The sequence below is a fragment of the Hyperolius riggenbachi genome, chromosome 8, assembly GCF_040937935.1.
Source record: "Hyperolius riggenbachi isolate aHypRig1 chromosome 8, aHypRig1.pri, whole genome shotgun sequence".
In the NCBI taxonomy this organism is placed as follows: Eukaryota; Metazoa; Chordata; class Amphibia; order Anura; family Hyperoliidae; genus Hyperolius; species Hyperolius riggenbachi.
This window is the reverse complement of record NC_090653.1, coordinates 76682170-76703546: the sequence shown is the minus strand read 5'-3', so window position 1 is coordinate 76703546 and position 21377 is coordinate 76682170. Positions and strand designations below refer to the sequence as shown.

At 44.1% G+C, this 21377-nt stretch overlaps 1 protein-coding gene across 5 annotated transcripts in view; it reads left to right on the top strand.

The window, feature by feature from the left end:
* The window catches only part of LOC137528212 (C5a anaphylatoxin chemotactic receptor 1-like), a 50100-nt gene extending 32353 nt beyond the window's left edge, over positions 1 to 17747 (top strand). For 2 of the 5 annotated variants that reach the window (XM_068249481.1, XM_068249483.1), the window contains exons 2-3: positions 1425 to 1551; positions 16624 to 17747. In XM_068249481.1, the coding sequence (XP_068105582.1) occupies positions 16664 to 17701 (1038 nt within the window). In that variant the 5' untranslated portion in view covers positions 1425 to 1551; positions 16624 to 16663 and the 3' untranslated portion in view covers positions 17702 to 17747. Of the gene's footprint in view, positions 1 to 1421; positions 1552 to 16623 lie in introns of all 5 variants that reach the window. The other 3 variants (XM_068249482.1, XM_068249484.1, XM_068249480.1) reach the window with 2 other exon arrangements.
* The last annotated feature ends 3630 nt before the right edge of the window (positions 17748 to 21377 follow it).

Genomic DNA, 21377 nt, shown 5'->3' with positions numbered 1-21377 from the left:
CTTAGAGTGACGTCATGTAAACAGACTCATGGCCATCATCTTGTGGCCAAAAAGTAATACTACACCTGTAAGAAAAAAAATACAAATTAACACACATTCACATTATAAATCTATTGTTTACCTCCCACCTTCCCAAAACTACCCAAATAAAATGTTTACTATAAAAAAACAAAACCATTACAATAAAAAAAAACAAAAAACATGTAAATATTTACCTAAGGGTCTAAACTTTTTAAATATCAATGTAAAGATGAAATATTTCTATATTTTTTTTATTTTAAACTTGTAAATAGTGATAGATGCAAAATGGAAAAAATGCACCTTTATTTCCAAATAAAATATTGTCGCCATACATTGTGATAGGGACATAATTTTAACGGTGTAATAACCGGGACATATGGGCAAATACAATACTTGAGTTTTAATTATGGAGGCATGTATTATTTTAAAACTATAATGGCTAAAAACTGAGAAATAATGAATTTTTCCATTTTTTTCTTATTCTTCCTGTTAAAATGCATTTACAGTAAAGTGGCTCTTAGCCAAATGTACCCCACAAAGAAAGCCTAATTGATGGCGGAAAAAACAAGATATAGATCAGTGCATTGTGATAAGTAGTGGCAGCACGGTGGCGTAGTGGTTAGCTCTCTCGCCTTGCAGCGCTGGGTCCCTGGTTCGAATCCCAGCCAGGGCACTATCTGCAAAGAGTTTGTATGTTCTCTCCGTGTCTGCGTGGGTTTCCTCCGGGCACTCCGGTTTCCTCCCACATTCCAAAAACATACGGATAAGTTAATTGGCTCCCCCTAAAATTGGCCCTAGACTACAGTACTTACACTACATAATATAGACATATGGCAATGGTAGGGATTAGATTGTGAGCTCCTTTGAAGGACAGTTAGTGACAAGATATATATATACACTGTACAGCGCTGCGTAATATGTCGGCGCTATATAAATACTAAATAATAATAATAATAATAATAATAAAAAGTTATAGGCTAATGAATGGGAGGTGAACATTTCTCACGTGAAAACGACGGAACCTGAATGGGTTAAGCAGTCCCTCACAAAGTGGTAAGATTGTACTGTCAAGATTGTATCATTAATGGGCACCTATACTCATAGCTTAAAATAAGCTAAATCTGAAAGGGGGAGGGACAATTCAGTACTACAATTGTATAATAATAATAATAATAACATTATTATTATTATTTACAGTATTTATGTAGTACTGCATCCTCATCATATTATTTGTCCCACAGAAGAGCTCACATTCTGAAGTGATTAGCAAGTTTCTATTTGAAATAAATCCATCAAGCATTTTTATAATTTATGGGCTCAATCAGACTAATCAGAGATTGCTCCACTAAGTGCTGCGAGATGTTGTCTTTCTTGCAAATAAATTAAGATCATTCTACCAGCAGTTATTCAGCACAGTCCATTGCAGAGGAGGCCAGTGCACAGAGGACACGCATCTTGTCACTCCAACGCTGCACAAGCCTACGTGGAATCTGCCTATCGCTGTCAGACAGTGGAGACCGCTATCCTCAGGTAAATCCCTCCACGTGGAGCAACTCACACAAGCATCAAATGTCTCACTGTACAGCTGCTGGGGTATCTATTATTAACTTATCACTGCTTATTTCAGCAAGGCTTGGTGTACAGAGGCGCCAGAGTAGTATAAAAACGTTTAAAAACCGTCTAAAAGAGGGGGATGTTCAGGTGGACTTACCTCCCTCGAAAATATAAAACTCAACTGAGTCACAATATATCAATACAATTTTTTTTATTGAACTCCACTTAGTGCAACGCATTTCGCAGGTGTGGTCCTGCTTCATCAGGCAAACTGGAGTATAACTTAATGGGTCTAAATGCAGAAGTGAGCAATAGTTAAAGTTGGGGGGGGGGGGGGCAGCCAGCTCGGGGCTCTGGGGCAAATTCCCAGGTTGCTCCTATAGTAATGCTGGCCTGGCTGTATATACTGTTCTAACTAGGAGCAGTCAATGGCGTAGCAATAGGGGGTGCAGAGGTAGCGACCGCATCGGGGCCCTTGGGCCAGAGGGGCCCCGAAGGGTCCACCCACTATCACAGTATTAGCTCTCTATTGGTCCTCCTGTGCTGGTAATAATCACTTCTATAGATACTTTGCATAGTAGTAATCCTTAACACACTGTTCCCTATCCCCTTCTTGCAACTCTGACACTGTGGTTGTCGTTTGCCAGTTTTGGTACGCCATATCAATTGTTATGTATAGAGTGCTTGGGGGGCCCCATGTAAAACTTGCACCGGGGCCCATAGCTCCTTCGCTACGCCACTGGTCCGAGCAGCTGTGGTTGACATGATTTCCTGGTTCCTAGCAAGATTCAACTTCTGTGGAAAACTGATTCATCCTTCAGACCACATGTGATCTTGCAAACGTATGTTTTCCCTAGAACAGCAATGTTGTATATAATGATGGGTGGCGTAACTCCATCCTGCCAGTGAGATTCTGAATTGTACATTATTGCTGCAATGTACTTGTTGTTCATGGAGAACATTAAAAGCAAAGTTAGATGGTGCTTTTGAACACTTGCAGTGTGTCATTTGTTGTAAACTATCAATGGCCACTGGATTGTATTTTTGTGTTTAAAGGGTATCTGAAGTGACACGTAACATGATGAGATAAATATGTGCATGTGCAGTTTTATTCCTACTTAAAGTAAACCTGAGACGGGGGGATATAAAAAATGTATACATATCTGGGGTTTCCTCCAGCCCCCTCCAGCCTGATCTCTCACTTGCCGGCATCCTCCGCTGCCTACGACCTCAGCAAATTGTTCCGGAAAGACTTCCAGTCTGAGGTATACTGCGCAATCGAGCTGTGCGCGCTCCTCCGTTCTGTGCCTGAGCAGTAGTACTGCTGGTCCCGACTGGATGAGTTACTAAGGCCAGTTGCGGAGGCTGCAGGCAGCAGAGGATGGCCACGAGGGAGCAATCAGGGGAGGGGACTGGAGGAAGCCCCAGGTATGTATACATTTTTTATATCCCCCCGTCTCAGGTACACTTTAAAACCACATCAATGAACAGACGGCACACCACTGTCTGCAAAAACGTTGCTGTGTATTGCGGAACAGGAGCACTACATGTTACAGACACAACATCCACTACATGTTACGGACAGTCGGACACAAAAAGGATTTGTGTCCGTAGCATGTAGTGCTCCTGTTCCGCAATATACAGCAATGTTTTTGCAGCCCGTGGTGTGCCGTCTCTTCTTTGATGGGGTTTGTTCCACGACTGTTTTGAGCAATCCGGTTGAAGACTTTGTACTGGTTTATCAGCAGGTTTCATAAACCTGAGGGCCTGTTTCCTTGGCATCCTATACTTGGTTGTACACTTTAAAGTGAACCCAAATTAAAAATACAAGATTTCAGAAATAAAATCTATTTTCTAAATCATAATAATAAATAGCAGCCTTTTTCAGCTGCATGATGACAAATATAAAATATTTTACATTTATTTACTTTCATATTGCCGGGACAGAATCCGGCAAACTGGTGGAGTAGGTAGTGTCCGGCAAAGGAGGAATTGCTAATGGCTGCCACCTGTATAACCCTAGTTATGCAAAGAGAAGGGTGAAAAGCATGCACTGAAATGCTCATAGGTTTGAAGGAGTGTTCATTTATCTTTGTAGGTGTCAGAGGGGTGCAACTAAATATTTTGAATTACAAACATGTTTGGTTTGCATCCGCTTTAAAACTAGGCCGCGCTCCTTTTTCTCACTGCAAGGGTTAATAATTCAGGTTTCTAAATGACAGTTTATTTTGCATTCAGATTATAGCGCAACTCTCACTGATAACTAATTATAGCTGATAACACAATTGCTTGGCTAAAGGCCCATACACACGTCGGATTTTTCTGAACGACGTGTCGTTTGAACGTCCCGTCGTTCAGTCGTTCGCACGCGGAATCAGACGTGTGTACGGACTATCGTTCGCGTGATAAGACTGGTTTCCATGGAAACCAGTCTTATCACCCGAACGATAGTCTGTACACACATCGAATTTGACGTGCGAACGACTGAACGACGGAACGTTCAAACGACGGGTCGTTCAGAAAAATCCGACGTGTGTATGGGCCTTAAAGGAAACTCTTCTAAGTACAGAGTACTAAAGGAAAAGAAACTCTTCTAAGTACAGAGCACAGATAAAAAAACTTCAGTACTTGAAGATTTATCTGTGTGGGAGCTGAAAAAAAAACTGCTGTGATTCACTTGAGACAGAGAAGCCTGCAAACATACAGGCTATTTAGATATTAAATATGACTGTGGGATTCCAGGAGAGTCCTATTTAGGGTTATCACTATAGATACACTTGTTCATCTCATCAATTAATTTTCACTTCAGGTTTGTTTTAAATTGGCTCTTCCTGTTTTGTATACTGTGCTTAGCTGGTCATGGTCAGTTCATCTTTGCTGTATGCTCTAGAGCAGAGAAGTATTAACAGGCTTAAAGTGTACCTCCCCAAATTGCTTATCAATATTTGCAGGCAGCTTGCACCTGCGTAGTAGCATGGGCCAAATTGGGCTCGGCTTTTTTCACCGGAGCCAGAGTGGGTCCGTTCTACTGACCTGGCTGAGGAGGAGGGGCTTCCCTTTCCCAAGTTAAAGAGGAACTCCAGTGAAAATAATGTAATAAAAAAAGTGCTTCATTTTACAATAATTATGTATAAATGATTTAATCAGTGTTTTCCCATTCTAAAATGTTTCCACTCCCTGATTTAAATTCTGACATTTATCAGATGGTGACATTTTTACTGCTGGCAGCTGATGTTACTGGAAGGAGATGCTGCTTGCTTTTTTGGCAGTTGGACCCAGCTGTAAACAGCTGCTATTTCCCACAATGCAATGAGGTTCACAGACAGAAAACTGTCAGAACCATGGTCCTGACATCACATTGTAGGAAAGGTTTCACCACAATATTAGCCATACAGACCCCCCTGATGATCCATTTGCGAAAAGGAAAAGATTTCTCATGGGAAAGGGGGTATCAGCTACTGATTGGGATGAAGTCCAACTCTTGGTCATGGTCACGGTTTCTCTTTAAGTATTAGAAATTGGCTGTAGCAAACCTTACAGGTTTGCTTTAAAGGACAACTGTAACAAGAGGGATATGGAGGCTGCCATATTTATTTCCTTTCAAACAAAACCAGTTACTTGGCTATCCTGCTGTTCCTCTGCCTATAATGCTTTTAGCCATAAACCCTGAACAAGCATGCAGCAGATCAGGTGTTTCTGACATTATTGTCAGATCTGACAAGATTAGCTGCATGCTTGTTTCTGGTGTGATTAAGACACTACTGCAGCCAAATAGACCATCAAGGCTCCCTGGCAACTGGTATTGTTCAAAAGGAACTAAATATGGCAGCCTCCATGCCCCTCTTGTTACAGTTGTCCTTTAACCACTTGCCGACCGCACACTCATACCGTGCGGCGGCAAAGTGGTAGCTGGAGGACCAGCGACGCAGATCTGCGTCGCCAGGTGCCTCCCTGATTAATCAGGAAAGGCCGCTCCTGCGAGCGGCCGTTTCCTGTTAGATCACGGAGCGGGTCTCCGTGAATAGCCTGCGAGCCGCTGATCGCGGCTTGCAGACTAAATGTAAACGCAGGAGACGTATGTCTCCTTTGTTTACATTGAACGGCGCTGCTGCGCAGCAGCGGCGTAAGGCAGATCGGCGATCCCCGGCCAATCAGCGGCCGTGGATCACCGCCATGTGACAGGGGACATCCTGTCACAGGCTGCACAGGACGTATAGTGTCCTGTGCAGCGCGGATCACCAGGGGGGAGAGGGGGGAGAGGTAGGAGAGGGAAGGGGGAATTTCGCCGCGGAGGGAGGCTTTGAGGTGCCCCCCCCCCCCGCAACATGCCTGCCCCCCGGAGCGATCAGACCCCCCCTGCACATCATCCCCATAGGGGGGAAAAAAGGGGGGCGATCTGATCGCTCTGCATGCCACCTGATCTGTGCTGGGGGCTGCAGAGCCCACCCAGCACAGATCACAAAAAACAGTGCTGGTCCTTAAGGGGGGGGGGGGGGGGTAAAGGCTGGGTCCTCAAGTGGTTAAGTATTGCTTTGGCTGGCGGTGAGTGTGGCTGCAATTTTAGTATTTATTGACCTATCGTGTGATTTTTAAGTACAGAATTAGACTCAAAGTCATGATTTGTACTTCACATTGAGCAACTTGCAGTTTTACCACTGTGGTGGTTTGAATCTGCTGATGTGTTGTTTTAATTTAACATGTATTTATCTTTCTTTAGCTCTTCACTATTATCTTTGTGGTGGTTGAGACAGCATCCTGTTTACAATTTCTGCATGCGCCTGCATTATAAGTCTTCAGATTTTCCAAATGCTGATGTACTGTGAGGTTGCTAAATGTTTAAACTTTAAAGGAAACCTGAAGTGAGAGGTATATGCAGGCTGACATATTTATTTCCTTTTAAGGAATACCAGTTGCCAGGCTATCCGGCTGATCTCTGCCTCTAACGCTTTTAGCCATAGCCCCTAAACAGACCTGACAAGATTAGCTGCATGCTTGTTTCTGGTGTTCTTCAGACTCTACTGAATGCAAATAGATCAGCAGGACTGCCAGGCATCTAATATTGTTTAAAAGTAAATAAATATGGCAGCCTCCACATTCTTCTCTCGCTTCAGTTGTCATTTAAGTGGAAATAATTCAGTCTCAGAATGAGACAGTATATCTTTGATTGTGGCTAGGTTGAAATCCAGTTGCCTATTATGGGCGGGTGCACACCAGAGCGGTTCGTGAGCATTTTTTAAAACGCTTGGGGGGTAGAAAACCGCTTGGCTAATGTATTTCACTGGGTTGGTGCACACCAGAGCGGCTTGTTTTTACCCCAAATGCAAACTCAGGTCCTGCAGCATTTTTGAGATTTCTCAGGCGTTTCTGCGTCAATGTTAAAGTATAGGAAAGATGAAAACCGCTCTGAAAAATGCTAGATCAGAGCGGTTTTCCAGGTGTTTTTGTTACAGAAGCTGTTCAGTAACAGCTTTACTGTAACAATATTTGTAATCTGCTACACAAAAATGCTCCAAAAATGCTAGGCATGTTTAGAAAATCTCTCTAAACATGCCTGCTTAAAAACAAGAAGAGAATCGAGAGCCCAATATGGTGCAGTATTGTCAGGTAAAATGAAGAGTTCAATACAATTGTATGTGTATATACTCACAAACACAGGTTACCCATAGGCAACCACTTTAAATGCAGGTGGGGAGCATTAGGACCTGACCCCACTCAGGTTAAGAAGTCGCTCTCTGTAGATAGTAGATGGGGATGCACCCCTCCACCCAGGGTGGACTAGAAGATCAGCAAAAACTCGGTATACAGAGGCGCCAGAGTAGAGTAAAACGTTTTAAAAACCGCTTAAAAGCAGAGGGGGATGTTAAGGTGGACTCACCTCCCTCTTACAAAAAAGAAAACTCGCTTGAGTCTCGATAAAACAGAATTGACAAATAATTTATTCAACTCCACAAATGCAACGCGTTTTGCGGGCGTGACCCCACTTCCTCAGGCAAAAATGGGAGCACAACTCAGCTCAGTGGGTCAAGCAATAGGTTTGAGCGCCTCTGTCGCTCAGAGGCGCTCAAACCTATTGCTTGTCTTACTGAGTCGTGCTCCCATTTTTGCCTGAGCAAGCGGGGTCACGCCCGCGAAACGCATTGCATTTGTGGAGTTGAATAAATTATTTGTCAATTCTGTTTTATCGAGACTCAAGCGAGTTTTCTTTCTTGTAAGAGGGAGGTGAGTCCACCTTAACATCCCCCTCTGCTTTTAAGCGGTTTTTAAAACGTTTTACTCTTCTCTGGCACCTCTGTATACCGAGTTTTTGCTAAACATGCCTAGAAACGCTCTGAAATCTGCTTCAAAAACCTCTAGAGTTTTGCAGATCTGCTAGCGTTTTTTTGGTGTGCACTGACCCTTATGCTAGGAATACACGGTACGTTCTGTACCGTGTAATCGAGCCGCTGGATCGATTTCGGCGCGTCCCCGCTCGTCCCCGTGGGCGCCTAGATCGATTCCCGCTCGTCCCCGCGGGCGCTTCTTGTCTTCTCCTCGTTTTCTTCCATTATCCTGCCCGTGGTATCGAGCATGGAATCGATCCAGCGGGTGATCGGACACGTCGGATTTTATCAATCGAGCCATCAGCGGCTCGATTACATGGTAGAAAAACGTACCGTGTATTCCTAGCATTAGACAGGGAAATCTTTTTATTATGGCAGAAAATACAATTGAGCAAATAAAAACATCTGAGCACACATTCTGTGTTTTGCCATCTGGATGTTGTGTAACTATTCCTTCTACACCTTTTTAATGAAAAGGGGAACACCCTTTTAGTTGTATATGCAATCACCTTTTGTGTATGTATTTCTCTTGAAAAGAGGGCCGAGCTTGTTTTCTCTTCTCTTGAACTACTTAGCAGAGAACACCCACGTTGGCAGACTGGCATAGCAGACTCATTTATACCATGGCTATCATTGATAAAAAGCTGTGCGGTAAAAAAACTTTGGCTGGGAAAATACCGCATTCTGTATTTTAGACTTTTGTGTGCTAATTCATAAAAAAAAAAATCACAGCTGCGATAGAAGTGCGGGGATTTACCGCCGTTGGTAACATCAGAAGAGTAGCTGCCTGTTTTGTTATATTGCTGTTCTCCGCGTAGAGACATCATTACAATAAAAGAGGCAGCACAACTTCCCTTTAGATGTGCATGTTTTGTTATACTGCCTCTGCTTGCCCTGAATCTGCTCTGAATTTGTCTATTAGTCTTTCTTAACAATCTATTTAATTGCCACCGCTTAGAAAAAACTTTACACATGCCATGCTTTGTGGTGTTCACCTCCAGCCTAAAAACAGGAACCTAAGAGGTTAAACACAGCCTATGGTTACAGGGGAAGCCTTGTTTGTTCCGATCACTCTGCTGCTGCCTGGGGGGAGACCTCACTGCTTCTGCTTGTGAGTCTCCATTAAAATCACACAGTCCCACCTACACTTCGCTCTTATCGCTCTCTTATCACCACTTCAAAGCAGGCGGTATGTTCCGTGCCATTACCGCCTGCTCTAATCTTTATAAATTGACACTTCTTGACATTTGTTGAAGTAATTTCCGCACAAGTCGGTAATTTACCTCACTGCTCGGTAATTTCAGCTATTCAAGCTTTACAGCTTTCAAGAATTGACATTTTTCTAAGTGCTCGGTAAAGTCAGCTGTTTTCTGCATTACTGAATGCGGTAATGCTTTATGAATGATACCGTAGCCTATGGAGGAACATCCAGTAAAGTAGAGAAGAAGAGGGGTTGCATCCAGCATGAATGAAGAAGAGTCTCTGGTTGAACTCGAAAGAACATGTCTTTTTTCAACCCAAATAACTATGTAACTATGTACTCTTAGAGAAGCAGATTGTGTTCCCTCATGTGGGTAACCCTTGGGGAGGGGGAATGGGGTGTGAGGGTCGGGACTATAGCCATGATTGGTTGTTCAGTGACTCTATGGTTCTCTGATACTTTTACTGACACCAGTTGTTGTTTAATGCGGTTGCTGTTGGAGGATAACTGGAAGGTTATTTTAGTCCACCTAGGGAACGGAATGTCTGTTTTCTTTGCTGCTTTTCCAAGCAGAAATTCAGGGTTTAATAACTCTCCTGGGGATCTGTGTATTGTATGCGGAAGTACGTGGAAGAATGTTTTGCCTCCAGTCTTATCTGACTAAGCTAACCTGTGAACATGTCTCTCATAAGGCTAAGAAGGGAATAATGGTATACTCTTGAAGGAGTCCGCACACAGACTTAAAGGAACAACCAGTGTGAAATGTATTGTTCCATCACATACATGTGCTATAAATGTCCGACCTGCAGAGGCCGACGATCGTTTCGGGGCCACTGCATACACGTCTCTCTGCTATCTGCCTTGACAAAGGGGACCCTGAGTGGCCCCGAAACGATTGTCGGCGTCTGCAGGTCAGACATTTATAGCACATGTATGTGATGGAACAATACATTTCACACTGGTTGTTCCTTTAAATCTCTGTGCGGACTCCTACTTCAAGAGTATACTGTTGAGCAGCCCAGGAGCCCAGCACCAGTATATCCACGCTTATGAGAGTGTGGTTCTTCTTAAGAAGGGAATAATGACTCTCTGAAGACAGGACATATTACTTGGTCAGTATGGTTGGAATTTCAATACTCAGATGAGTGAGTATAAAGAGAATAATGTCTGCCTGATTTCTGTCCTCTTTCTACTCCCTTTCTATTTCCCTCTCTTCTCTACAGTTTTTCCTCTCTGCCGACAAAGGGAGATGGAATGACCTACTCTGGATTCTTCAATATGTTAGCTTCTAGTAAATTGATGGCATTAGAGTCCTCTTACCTTTGATTTTCAGACTAGGGTACTTCATTGTGTATAGTCCTCTTATTTGCGAATTGATGTTTAGGCAAGTTATGAGGGCTCTGAAATGTTAAAATTGTTGGAAGCTCTTATTTACGGACAAAGTTGAGCATCTGCGCAAGCTTTTGCACTTTTTGTACAGTTGTGTAACTGTTTAATACACTTTAATAGCGAAGAAGAAAAAAAAAAGAATGGAATATTGTCCATCTTGCCACTCACCCGGCATCTTTTCAAGTAAGATCCCACAGCTTATGTTGGTGATAAGTAGAGATGGCTCGAGCCTCCGATTTTCGGTTCGCGAACCTCGAATGCGAACTTCTGCAAAAGTTTGGTTTGCGCAAACTTTTGCGAACCGCAATAGACTTCAATGGGGAGGCGAACTTTGAAAACTAGAAACATTTATGCTGGCCACAAAAGTGATGGAGAAGATGTTTCAAGGGGTCTAACACCTGAGTTTTTTCAGTGACCACAAGAGGGAAACATTTTTTCAAAAAGAGCTTATAGTTTTTGAGAAAATGGATTTTAAAGTTTCAAAGGAAATTCTCCTTCTGACCGTGGGAAAATTAACCCCTGACGATTTTAGCGGTTAATAGCAAAGCCCCCTTAAAAGCTAGAAACACCGAAAATGCTTGGAATGTTAAGAAGAACAGTGGGAACAAGAGGACATTTTTTTTTTCAAAAAGACCTTTTACTTTTTGAGAAAATCGATTTTAAAGTTTCAAAGAAAAAAGAGCCAATTCATTCGATTCAATTCATTAAAAAGAACCGGATCATTAATGAACCGTTAGTATAGCTTAGAATGCGTCCTGTGCAGGACGCATAGCTGCGGCTCCCGCTGTCTCTCCCCACCTGCCTTCACCATGGGTGCACCAGGTGCCAGGCTAGGTGAGGGTGAGATGTGAGGAGGGAGGGAGGACAGCAGGAGCCAGCAGCTATGCGTCCCAAGGACGCATTCTCTGCTATGTAGGGGGCGGCGGAGATCTTCAATCAACTTAATTGAAGATCGCAAGATAAGAGGATACTGTATTCGTGGGATCATTTCCGAGGATATTGGCATGGGAAAATTTTTTAAAGGTACAGGTAAGTATTTCTGGTTAATTAAGAACATTAAAGGACTTTTTTGGTCGTTTTGTTTTTATTTCATTTAACCCTTTGTGGAAATGGGTAACGGGTACTTTGTACCCCTATACTCATTTCTCCTGAGAGGGGGTGGACATCTGGGGTCCCCTTCTTCTTTTTTTGTGAATTAATACCCTGCTTTTTAAGAATTGGCAAGTGCTGGTCATCTTTATTTTTCTGTAAACACGCATATGACAATCTTTGCTGTTAGTGTCTTGATGTTAGTCATGGATTAAGAAATGCAGGCGGTAGCATAAGCAATAAGGTAAAGGGTAGATCTCACCACCATCCTTGGTCAGTCTATGTAGCGGCTGCTCCGGTTTTCCTGACGTCACACATAGTGACTTTTAGTTCATATACGTTGCTGCGCAGTTAAGTAGCTGTACGCTTTGGATGTGTTGCGTGGACCTCTCGCCAGCTGGCGTCCCAGCCCGCTCCTCACAGGGTCTCCACGTCTTAGCTTCCCTTAGCGTCTCTCATACCGGCAGGTTTTTTGGGCAGCAGTCCGGAATTGCGTGCGAGCGGGTGGATCAGCGTGCTCGTTCAGACGAGTTTGAGCCCCGCCCACCTACGCGTTTCACGACGTGGGCGTTTCCTCAGCGTGTAAAACACTCCCCCTTGTCTGGTTCACTTATATAGAGGTCAGGCACCTCCTCCATAGGTACGTCAGTGCTTTTACCATGTCCCATTAGATGTCACTTTATTCAAATAGAGTCGTAATAGACAGGAGGTAATATAAGTGGCCTCCCCCCCAGGTTCAACATACTTCCAAGGGGGTCCCATGATTTAATCTGCTCTATCGATAGAGTTCCAAATGAACTCGAGGATCAGTGACCCGATATTTTGGCCCTGTTCACACATTCCCCACATGTAGATGGCACACAAGACACCTAACTATATGCACTCATCCGCAAGTCCAGTTCTCTGTTAAGGCCATGTGGATACAGTGTATTACGTTTATATATCCACATGGCCTCCCTGCAATACAGCAAGTCATCATAGTCGCCTCTTCTGCTCGATATATTTAGCCTATAGATCCCTTTCACTTTTGTACCCGTGAGGTCGCTCCCATGGAACTCAGCATAATGCACTGCAAGGAAACTTTTCTCCTCATCAACTTTTTCAATCAACCTAAAATGCTCAAGAACTCTATCTTTCATCACCCCTTTTGTCTTACCGATATATTTCAGGCCACAAGGGCATTCGATCGTGTACACTACCCTTGTGGTCTGACAGTTTATACATGACCTAATATCATATTGTTTAGTTCCTGTGCTATCGCTAAAGTGCTTGTTATCTGCTCGATCTATGTATGGGCATAATTTACATTTCGCACACCGATAGGTGCCTTTAGGGACATGTCTATCTAGCCATGTGAAATTGTCCCTTATATATTCACTGTGAACCAATTTATCTCGCAGATTTTGTGGTCATTAATGGTCGTGGATCTACAATGTTTAATATTTCTGATGAGGCTGTCAATGTTCCCCAATTTTTTTCTAAGATTTCTTGGAAGTATTCCCAATGGTCTCCATAATTGCTAATTAATCTTAGGTAATTGTTACCTTTTAGTTGTTTCTCAATTTTATTCTCCTAAAGTAAGTTCTGTCTATTTACATTACAGGCCTTTTTAAAGGGATACTGTAGGGGGGTCGGGGGAAAATGAGTTGAACTTACCCGGGGCTTCTAATGGTCTCCCGCAGGCATCCTGTGCCCGCGCAGCCACTCACTGATGCTCCGGCCCCGCCTCCGGTTCACTTCTGGAATTTCAGACTTTAAAGTCTGAAAACCACTGCACCTGCGTTGCCATGTCCTCGATCCCGCTGATGTCACCAGGAGCGTACTGCGCAGACACAGACCATACTGGGTCTACGCAGTATGCTCCTGGTGACATCAGCGGGATCGAGGACACGGCAACGCAGGCGCAGTGGTTTTCAGACTTTAAAGTCTGAAATTCCAGAAGTGAACCGGAGGCGGGGCCGGAGCATCGGTGAGTGGCTGCGCGGGCACAGGATGCATGCGGGAGACCATTAGAAGCCCCGGGTAAGTTCAACTCATTTTCCCCCAACCCCCCTACAGTATCCCTTTAAGGCTTTTCGTAGAGTTCCATGTGAGTAACCTCTTAAGCGGTTACGCACCATCGATCTACGCCCCGCTGGACTTCAGTATAAAACCAGGGGCACACAGTATATACCACATACATATATTACATACATATATTACATGCGGCGCCCGCTCGCTCCCGCTTGTGCCCCCCCTTACAGTAGAGTACTGATTGGTGAATGGGAACATCTGTTACCTTTTACCGATCAAAGTGCCTGTAACAAATGATCACCAGCATCAGCGAGATGCCATAGATTGTAGTGAAAGTAAACATACAAACACATTACTTTCCGTGTGAGGACATCTAGTGGACAACAAATCGAAATACAGACTACATACATACAAACTACATGTACATTACATAAACAAACCCGTCTTTTAATTAAAGAGGACCTAAACTTATGTATTGGAATAGGCAGTAACTAGATTACCAAGCATTCATTCTTTCAGCCTCTGTCCTCCTAGCCCTGTCCTTGCAGGTAGCCATTGCTGCGGTTGCTATTGGCTACCTCACTCCAGTCTGTCTTGTATCTGTCTGAATGTTTGCTATCGCAAGAGCAGCGCAACATCGCACTGCGCTGTCATTGCATCTTATCAGAAGCCCAGAGCTGCAGTTGCTCTGGGCAGCCTGTGTAGCCTCTTCCATTATCCAGCTCTTAGCCTTGCTGTGCTGGATAGTCAGAAAGTATGACCCCCCAGCATAACACTACATATACTGGGAGGATCTATGGCTACCTTTACTGGGGGCATGCTCCCTTCCCATCTAATACTGGGGGTGCCCTCGCTGACTACCTGATACTGGGGGTGCACTCTCTGGCTACCTATACTAAGGGCTCCTCCAGATTCCTATGTTGAGGGACACAACTGGCTTCATGGGGGGTACCGATCCTGGGGGCTACCTAATACTGTGGGGTACCTCTGGCTGCTGCATAACAACATAAAAATGGAACAAGGCCTCCTGTCTTCCTAGAATTAATCAGATTTCTGCCTAATAAAAGCAAAAACAAACAAGTACAAGAAAATAATGGTTACAGTCACCCCAAAACCTGGTTTCAGTCACCCTCTAAAACTTTGCAGAATATGTACTGAAAAAAAAAATATATATTGCGACTAATCAGTGTGGATTTTTCTTCTTCTCTCTGCTATAAACCTGATGAGCACACAGATGCACAGACACATCAAATAATTACATCTTCTTCCTGTTTATTCCCTCTTCACAATGCTTTTCATTTCCTGCCCAATGTAAATTGCTATGCAGCTGGAGGATACAACAATCGTCTTCACAGCCTTCAACCAGCAATATGCAGAAAGAAAGGAAAACCCATACAGTGTCTTACGTAGAGAGAAGGAAAGCTAAGTAATGATTGGCAATCTGCATTCTATATCAGACTTTGTAATGACACTTGGGAACAGTCAGTTGGTTGAGTGAGATGACAGATGACTTAAAGAGAACCCGAGGTGAAACTCAGGTCAAAAATCAAATACTTACCTAAGGAGAGGGAAGCCTCTGGATCTTCAGGTCCTCAGCCCTGGACCCACCTGCACATCGTAAATGCGCTCCGCTTCATTCACAAGTGTGGGCGCACTGCATTTGCATGAGCACAGCCAAGCCTGTGCAATAGCACCGAGCTGCTCGCACTGTTGGCTCAGCTTGTGCTTGAAGAAGAGTGAAGTTGTAAGCTTGGAATCTGACAATTGACAAGAGGTTGTTAAATTCCTTTGGGGATCTGTGCTCATCAACGAGAAACTGAAGGACAGCGTGGGAAGCCTCTTCAGGATCCAGAGGCTTCCCTCTTCTTAGGGAAGTCTGATTTTTGACCTGAAGTTCTGAAGTGTACTAGAAAGGTTTCCAAGGAAAAAATGCCACATGTAGAGATAACAGATTGGCAAGTCTAATGAGGTTCATAGACCTGCATTCCTGTCAGGATTTGTCGGTTCAAGAAGTCTAGTACTCTCAAACACTCAATATGGAGTACGCCATTCGCCCGCTCAATGTTTACTCCATTCAACGTCCTGATCCTCTGCCGCTGAAGCAGGGACGTCCAGGCTGGTAAGCAAGAGGTGACCCGGGCTGGGAGCCAGCACAGTTTAGGTACAATTTGGCAAGCAAACCAAAGTCCGCATTGGGATTTGCAGGTTTGCAAGCCAGCGATGGCTAGATTGTGGGCTCGCTGGCTGGCTGATGAATTGCAATGCAAGCAGTTTGCCCCACCAGGTTCAACAGGTAAACCACTCCACAGCAAGCTCACGTAACACTGCCTACGAAAAGACCTAATTAACCTTCCTGGTGGTAAGCCGCGCAGAAGGTTTTCTCAGGCCCTGCTGGGCCGATTTGCTTAATTTTTTTTTTGCTGCACGCAGCTAGCACTATGCTAGCTGCGTCAGCATATCGACCGCCGCCGCCCCACGCTCGATCGCCGCTATCCGTCGCGCTGTGCCGCCCCCCCCCCCCCCCCCGCAGACCCTGTGCGCTGCCTGGCCAATCAGTGCCAGGCAGCGCTGAGGGGTGGATCGGGACTCCCAATGACATCACGACGTCGGTGACGTCATCCGTCGCCATGGCCATTCTTTGAACGGGATTTCCTGATCGGAGATCGCCGAAGGCGATCGAAGCGGGCGGGGGGATGCCACTGAGCAGCGGCTATCATGTAGCGAGCCCCAAGCTCGCTACATGATTTAAAAAAAAAAACTGCTGCGCTGCCTCCTGGCGGAAATAATTAGACCGCCAGGAGGGTTAATGTGGAAACATACTTCAACCAGGAATAATACATTAGGGCTAGCAAAGAACCAAAAAAATGGCATAGCTGCCAGATAACTAGATCAACTGCTAGAAGCTCTGATTGACTTACTAATCACTCTAGAATTCAATGTTGGACTAACTAACATATGACGATATTTTTTTTCACTAAATGTAACTGTACAAAGTCCCCAACCTAACGTCTTCTCTTTCTCAATTATGTTGTACAGGTCACCCAAGACTCAACAAGATCCACTTAGTTGATTTGCCATGAACACTACAGATATCTATGATATCTATGGTGACTATGATGATACGTTTTGGCATCACGAGAGCCCAGCACCACATGAAATATCCCCCATTGACTGGGTTGCTATGATTATACACTCTACAGTGTTTCTGATCGGTGTGCCTGGCAATGCCCTAGTTGTGTGGGTCACCATATTTGGCATGAAAAGGACAGTAAACACAGTATGGTTTTTAAACTTGGCAGTGGCAGACCTTCTATGTTGTCTCGCATTGCCAGTCTCTATAATGGAAACTATCCTGGGACATTGGCCTCTGGGTCAATTTGCCTGCAAGTTTATTCCAAGCTTGCTTCTGGTCAACATGTATGCCAGTGTCCTTCTCCTAACTGTGATCAGCATGGACCGTTGTGCCATGGTCCTCAAGCCTGTGTGGTGCCAGAACAACCGAACTCTGAAGAAGGCGTATGTAGTTTGTGCAGTCATATGGTTATTGGCCTTCGTAATGAGCACTCCATCCTTCATATTTCGTCATGTAAGCATACATGATGCGGAAGGGACAGAGACCTGCGGGTACAATTATATTTTGGTTCACAGACACAGACAGAAAGTGGAGAATTTTATTGCTAGTTTTCGACTTCTCATGGGCTTTGTCATTCCATTCCTGGTCATCACTGTTTGCTATGGCCTTCTACTGAAAAGTGTGCGGGAGCAATTCAGCCAATCTACTAAGACATTGAAAGTCATCCTCACCGTGATCATCGGGTTTTTCATCTGCTGGCTTCCGTACCATGTGGTGGGAATCATTATGGCTACCAACACATCCACTTCAGCATTGTTTAAAGCCACAGCTAAGATAGATATAATCTTTATCGCCTTAGCCTTTGTCAACAGTTGTATCAACCCAGTCATTTATGTGCTTATGGGTCAGGATTTCAAGAACAAATTTAAAAGATCCATCAGCGGTCGACTTAAGATTGCCCTGGAGGAAGATACGAGCCAGTCATCTGACAGAAAGTCAAAGTCATCAACTGATACCAAAAACACAGAAGATAGTGTGTAAAATGCAAAATAAATAAAATAAAAAGCACAATAACAAATATAACAAATTGATATATACATTGATTGAGAAAAATAAAGCACACCCTCTTTTATTTCTAAGGTTTTTCACATCACAGCATGCAGATGTGATAGTTTGCCCCATCATGTAGATCAGTGCTGTCTAACTTCATAGCAGGGGCAAGCACCGGGATTTTCTGTCTGGAGGGGGCGGAGCATCAATGTCACAGCTTCGGCGGTGGAGTCAAGCAGAAACAAGAGGTGGGCCTGCCAGAGGAGGAGGATTGACACAAAAAACAGGCCAAGGAAAGTGAGTGTGGCCCTGAGCCACATCTGACCCGCGGCCCGAAAGTTGGACAGCACTGGTGTAGATAAAAGATGCAGAGCCTAATTATGTCTGCATGTGACAAACCAACTCAGGAGTTACAGTAGATTCTTACCTTAACAAAATCATTGTGAGGACAATTGCTGCTAACAATCTAACCTGCATAAAGTAAACCTCAAGAATCATATGGTGGCTGCCATATTTATTTCCTTTAAAACAATAAAAGTTGCCTGGCAGGCCTGCTGATCTTTCTTATATCAGTCCTTAATCACAAACCTGAAACAAGAATGTGACTAATACAGTCAGACTTCAGTCAGAAACATCTGATCTGCATGCTTGTTCATGGTCTATGGCTTATGGCTCATACACACGGGTTACAACTTCTGCCACAACCACATGGCACGCGCGTGTTGCGGCGTCAGGTCCCCCGTGTGTATAACGCACGTGCCACGAACCGTCGCTAGTTAGAGCTGTCGCCAGGCGATTGGCGTGGCCAATCGCCGGCAACAGCTGTCGCCACAACTTCGCCGCAACTGTCGCTAGTCTGCCGTGTGTATGCGGACTAGCGACAGCAACCCACTTACCATGGACGGAGCTTCCGGCGGGGGGAGGAACCTTCGGCGACAGCTTCCGCCGCATCTCTGTCCCTCTGTGCGCCGTGTGTATGGCTGCTGCACAGAGGGACCTGGCGACGAGCTGTCGCTGCTTTTTTTTTTGGGGGGGGGGGGGGTCTCCTGCTACATTTGTGCCGCGTGTGTACAAGGCTTAAGAGTATTTCATGCAGAGGGTCAGCAGGACAGCCAGGCAACTTGCAATGTTTACAAATAAATACATATGTCACAACCTTCATATTTCTCTAACTGCAGCTGCGCTTAAAGTGAACCTGAGGTGAAAATAAACTGATGAGATAAACAATTGTTTAGGACAGGCGCGATACAATGCTGCTATTGTGCAGGGGCTCCAGGGAGCACAGTTAGGGCTTGATTCATGCTAAAGGAGTGCAGCTTAATGTAATAAAGCACTCGTTAAACAGAGGAGTGGCCGCTATGCATGCTTTATGTAACATTTATCTCAAAAGATCACTGCGCTTGCTTGCACCCTGTAATCAGTGAATGCACAGTGCCCAGTACTGGCTCAAACAGGCTACAATGAACACCCCGTGCCGCACTCCAGGGGGTAGTGCCACCACCAGATTAAGGGTAAATCTCACAGCTGCCCCTTTGTGGGTGCACTCACCGGAAGCGCGTCTTGCTTTTATTACATATCACATCCACTCTTTATCGCACAGCTCCCAAGTGTCCCTCTTTTGGAGGGACAGTCCCTCTTTGGGAGCCCTGTCCCCTGTCCCTCTTTCCTCATCATTTGTCCCTCTTTCAGGACTTGGTCCTTTAAATTGATATATTACTAATTTTAAAATGTTAATATGAAGGAAAATGACCCAGGATAGAAAATGCCAGTGTGGTTTGAAATATAAAACAACACATTTTTTCTTATGAAATCTTTATGGTATGCGTGACTAGGGGTGTGACGGGCATGTGTGATCAGGGGTGTGGCAGAGGCGTGGCTTAAGTGTCCCTCTTTCTCATCTCAAAAAGTTGGGAGGTATGTTTATCGTGCCAGCCAAGGAGTAGATTCAGCATGTGGCAATAAAATCCATTTATTTAAAAGTATACTATTTGCATGTAGTGCAGCACTTCTTGATGTCTGAGGGTATGCACTGAGGTTTCTATATGAATAGCTATATGAACTTTAAATGTATGAGGGATGCAAGTGGGATATATTAGTGGAGCTATTCTGGTATATGTATGTTAGGGTGTTAAGACATGTAGTATATAATTGAGGGTGATGCATTGGCACTTATGGGGAGTAAGGTCACTTTAAATGTATGAGAAAGGATAGGTGGTATATACGACTGGAGATATACTGGTATATGCAGTGTAATATTTAGGAATATGTAGTGTTTAGTATCCACATAAAGGGTTATGAAATAATAAGGTGTAGTAAGATTAGGAATTTATTGATGAGAATGTATGTTATATTATAAAGGAATCTATGTTTATATGCAGCAATGATGTCTCAATTAGGGGGCCTGCTCAGCAGGGCCGGGCCGGGGCATAGGCTGGAGAGGCTCCAGCCTCAGGGCGCAGTGTAGGAGGGGGCGCAGAATTCATTCAGCTGTCATTCCTAATTGTGTTTGAAGCAGAAAGAAATAAGAAAAGGGGATACATGGCAGTGACTGCAAGCCAGATAACTAGATATTAAGGTGTTGGGGAGGTTGTGGGCCCTGTGGCGCCTCTTAGTCTAATAGCAATCATAGTGTGATGGCTCGGGTGGCAGGGATGGAGGGGCGCACTTTGGTGTCTCAGCCTTGGGTGCTGGAGGACCTTGTCCCGGCTCTGCTGCTCAGGGTCGTAATTTTGGCCAGGTTACCTTTGCCCAAGTTACTGAGCGTTGAACCAGCCCTGGCCTCTCCTAAGAACAGTGTGTCACTGCACACTATAATGTCATTACAGCAAGTATCAGTGATACTAAAAGAAGTTCAAATATCTTTTTCAAAAAGAAACATAGGAATTATAAAACATTATCTAGGGTGGTATACCAAGGTAACTGAACAACAAATCTTGTCTTTGAACAAGCCAAATAAGTCATTCTTTAAAACAAGTCTCATGTTAGGGGGAGGACTCCTCTAGCGCTAATGAGAGTACAGAAGATCTTAATAAAAACATAACACCTAGCATCACCTCTTCAGGCTTGTACACAAGCAGGATAAATGTCACCCGTCGGAGTTCGCTACCTGATCCCTTGGGCAACACTGCAGGGCAGATGTGTCACTAGTCTGCAGGCTGTTACAAAGAAACTGAGCAAAAATTGCTATTAGGGTAAATATCAACACCTGAGGCACATAAATACTCATCCAAATAAAGAAAAGAATGCCTGATACTGGTGAACGGTAGGTATGTATTAAAATAAATTAGTCATTCCAAACAATTATTTCAAGAAAGATGTAATCAATTTATTAGGGACATATCCCATTAAAAACAATAAAAACAACGGTATAAAATCTCCCAAATTGTTGCACCAAGCACTTTGTTTATTGTACCATACCCCACGCTGCAATTGTGTATGCATATACATATATACAAAATATTTTTTGTGATCAGGGATGTGTTGCTTACAAGCAACAATTTGGGAGATTTTATATAGTTGTTTTTATTGTTTTTAATGGGATATGTCCCTAATAAATTGATTACATCTTTCTTGAAAGAATTGTTTGGAATGACTAATTTTTTTTAATACACACCTACCTTTCACCCGTATCAGGCATTCTTTTCTTTATTTGGACTGGTCTGCAGGC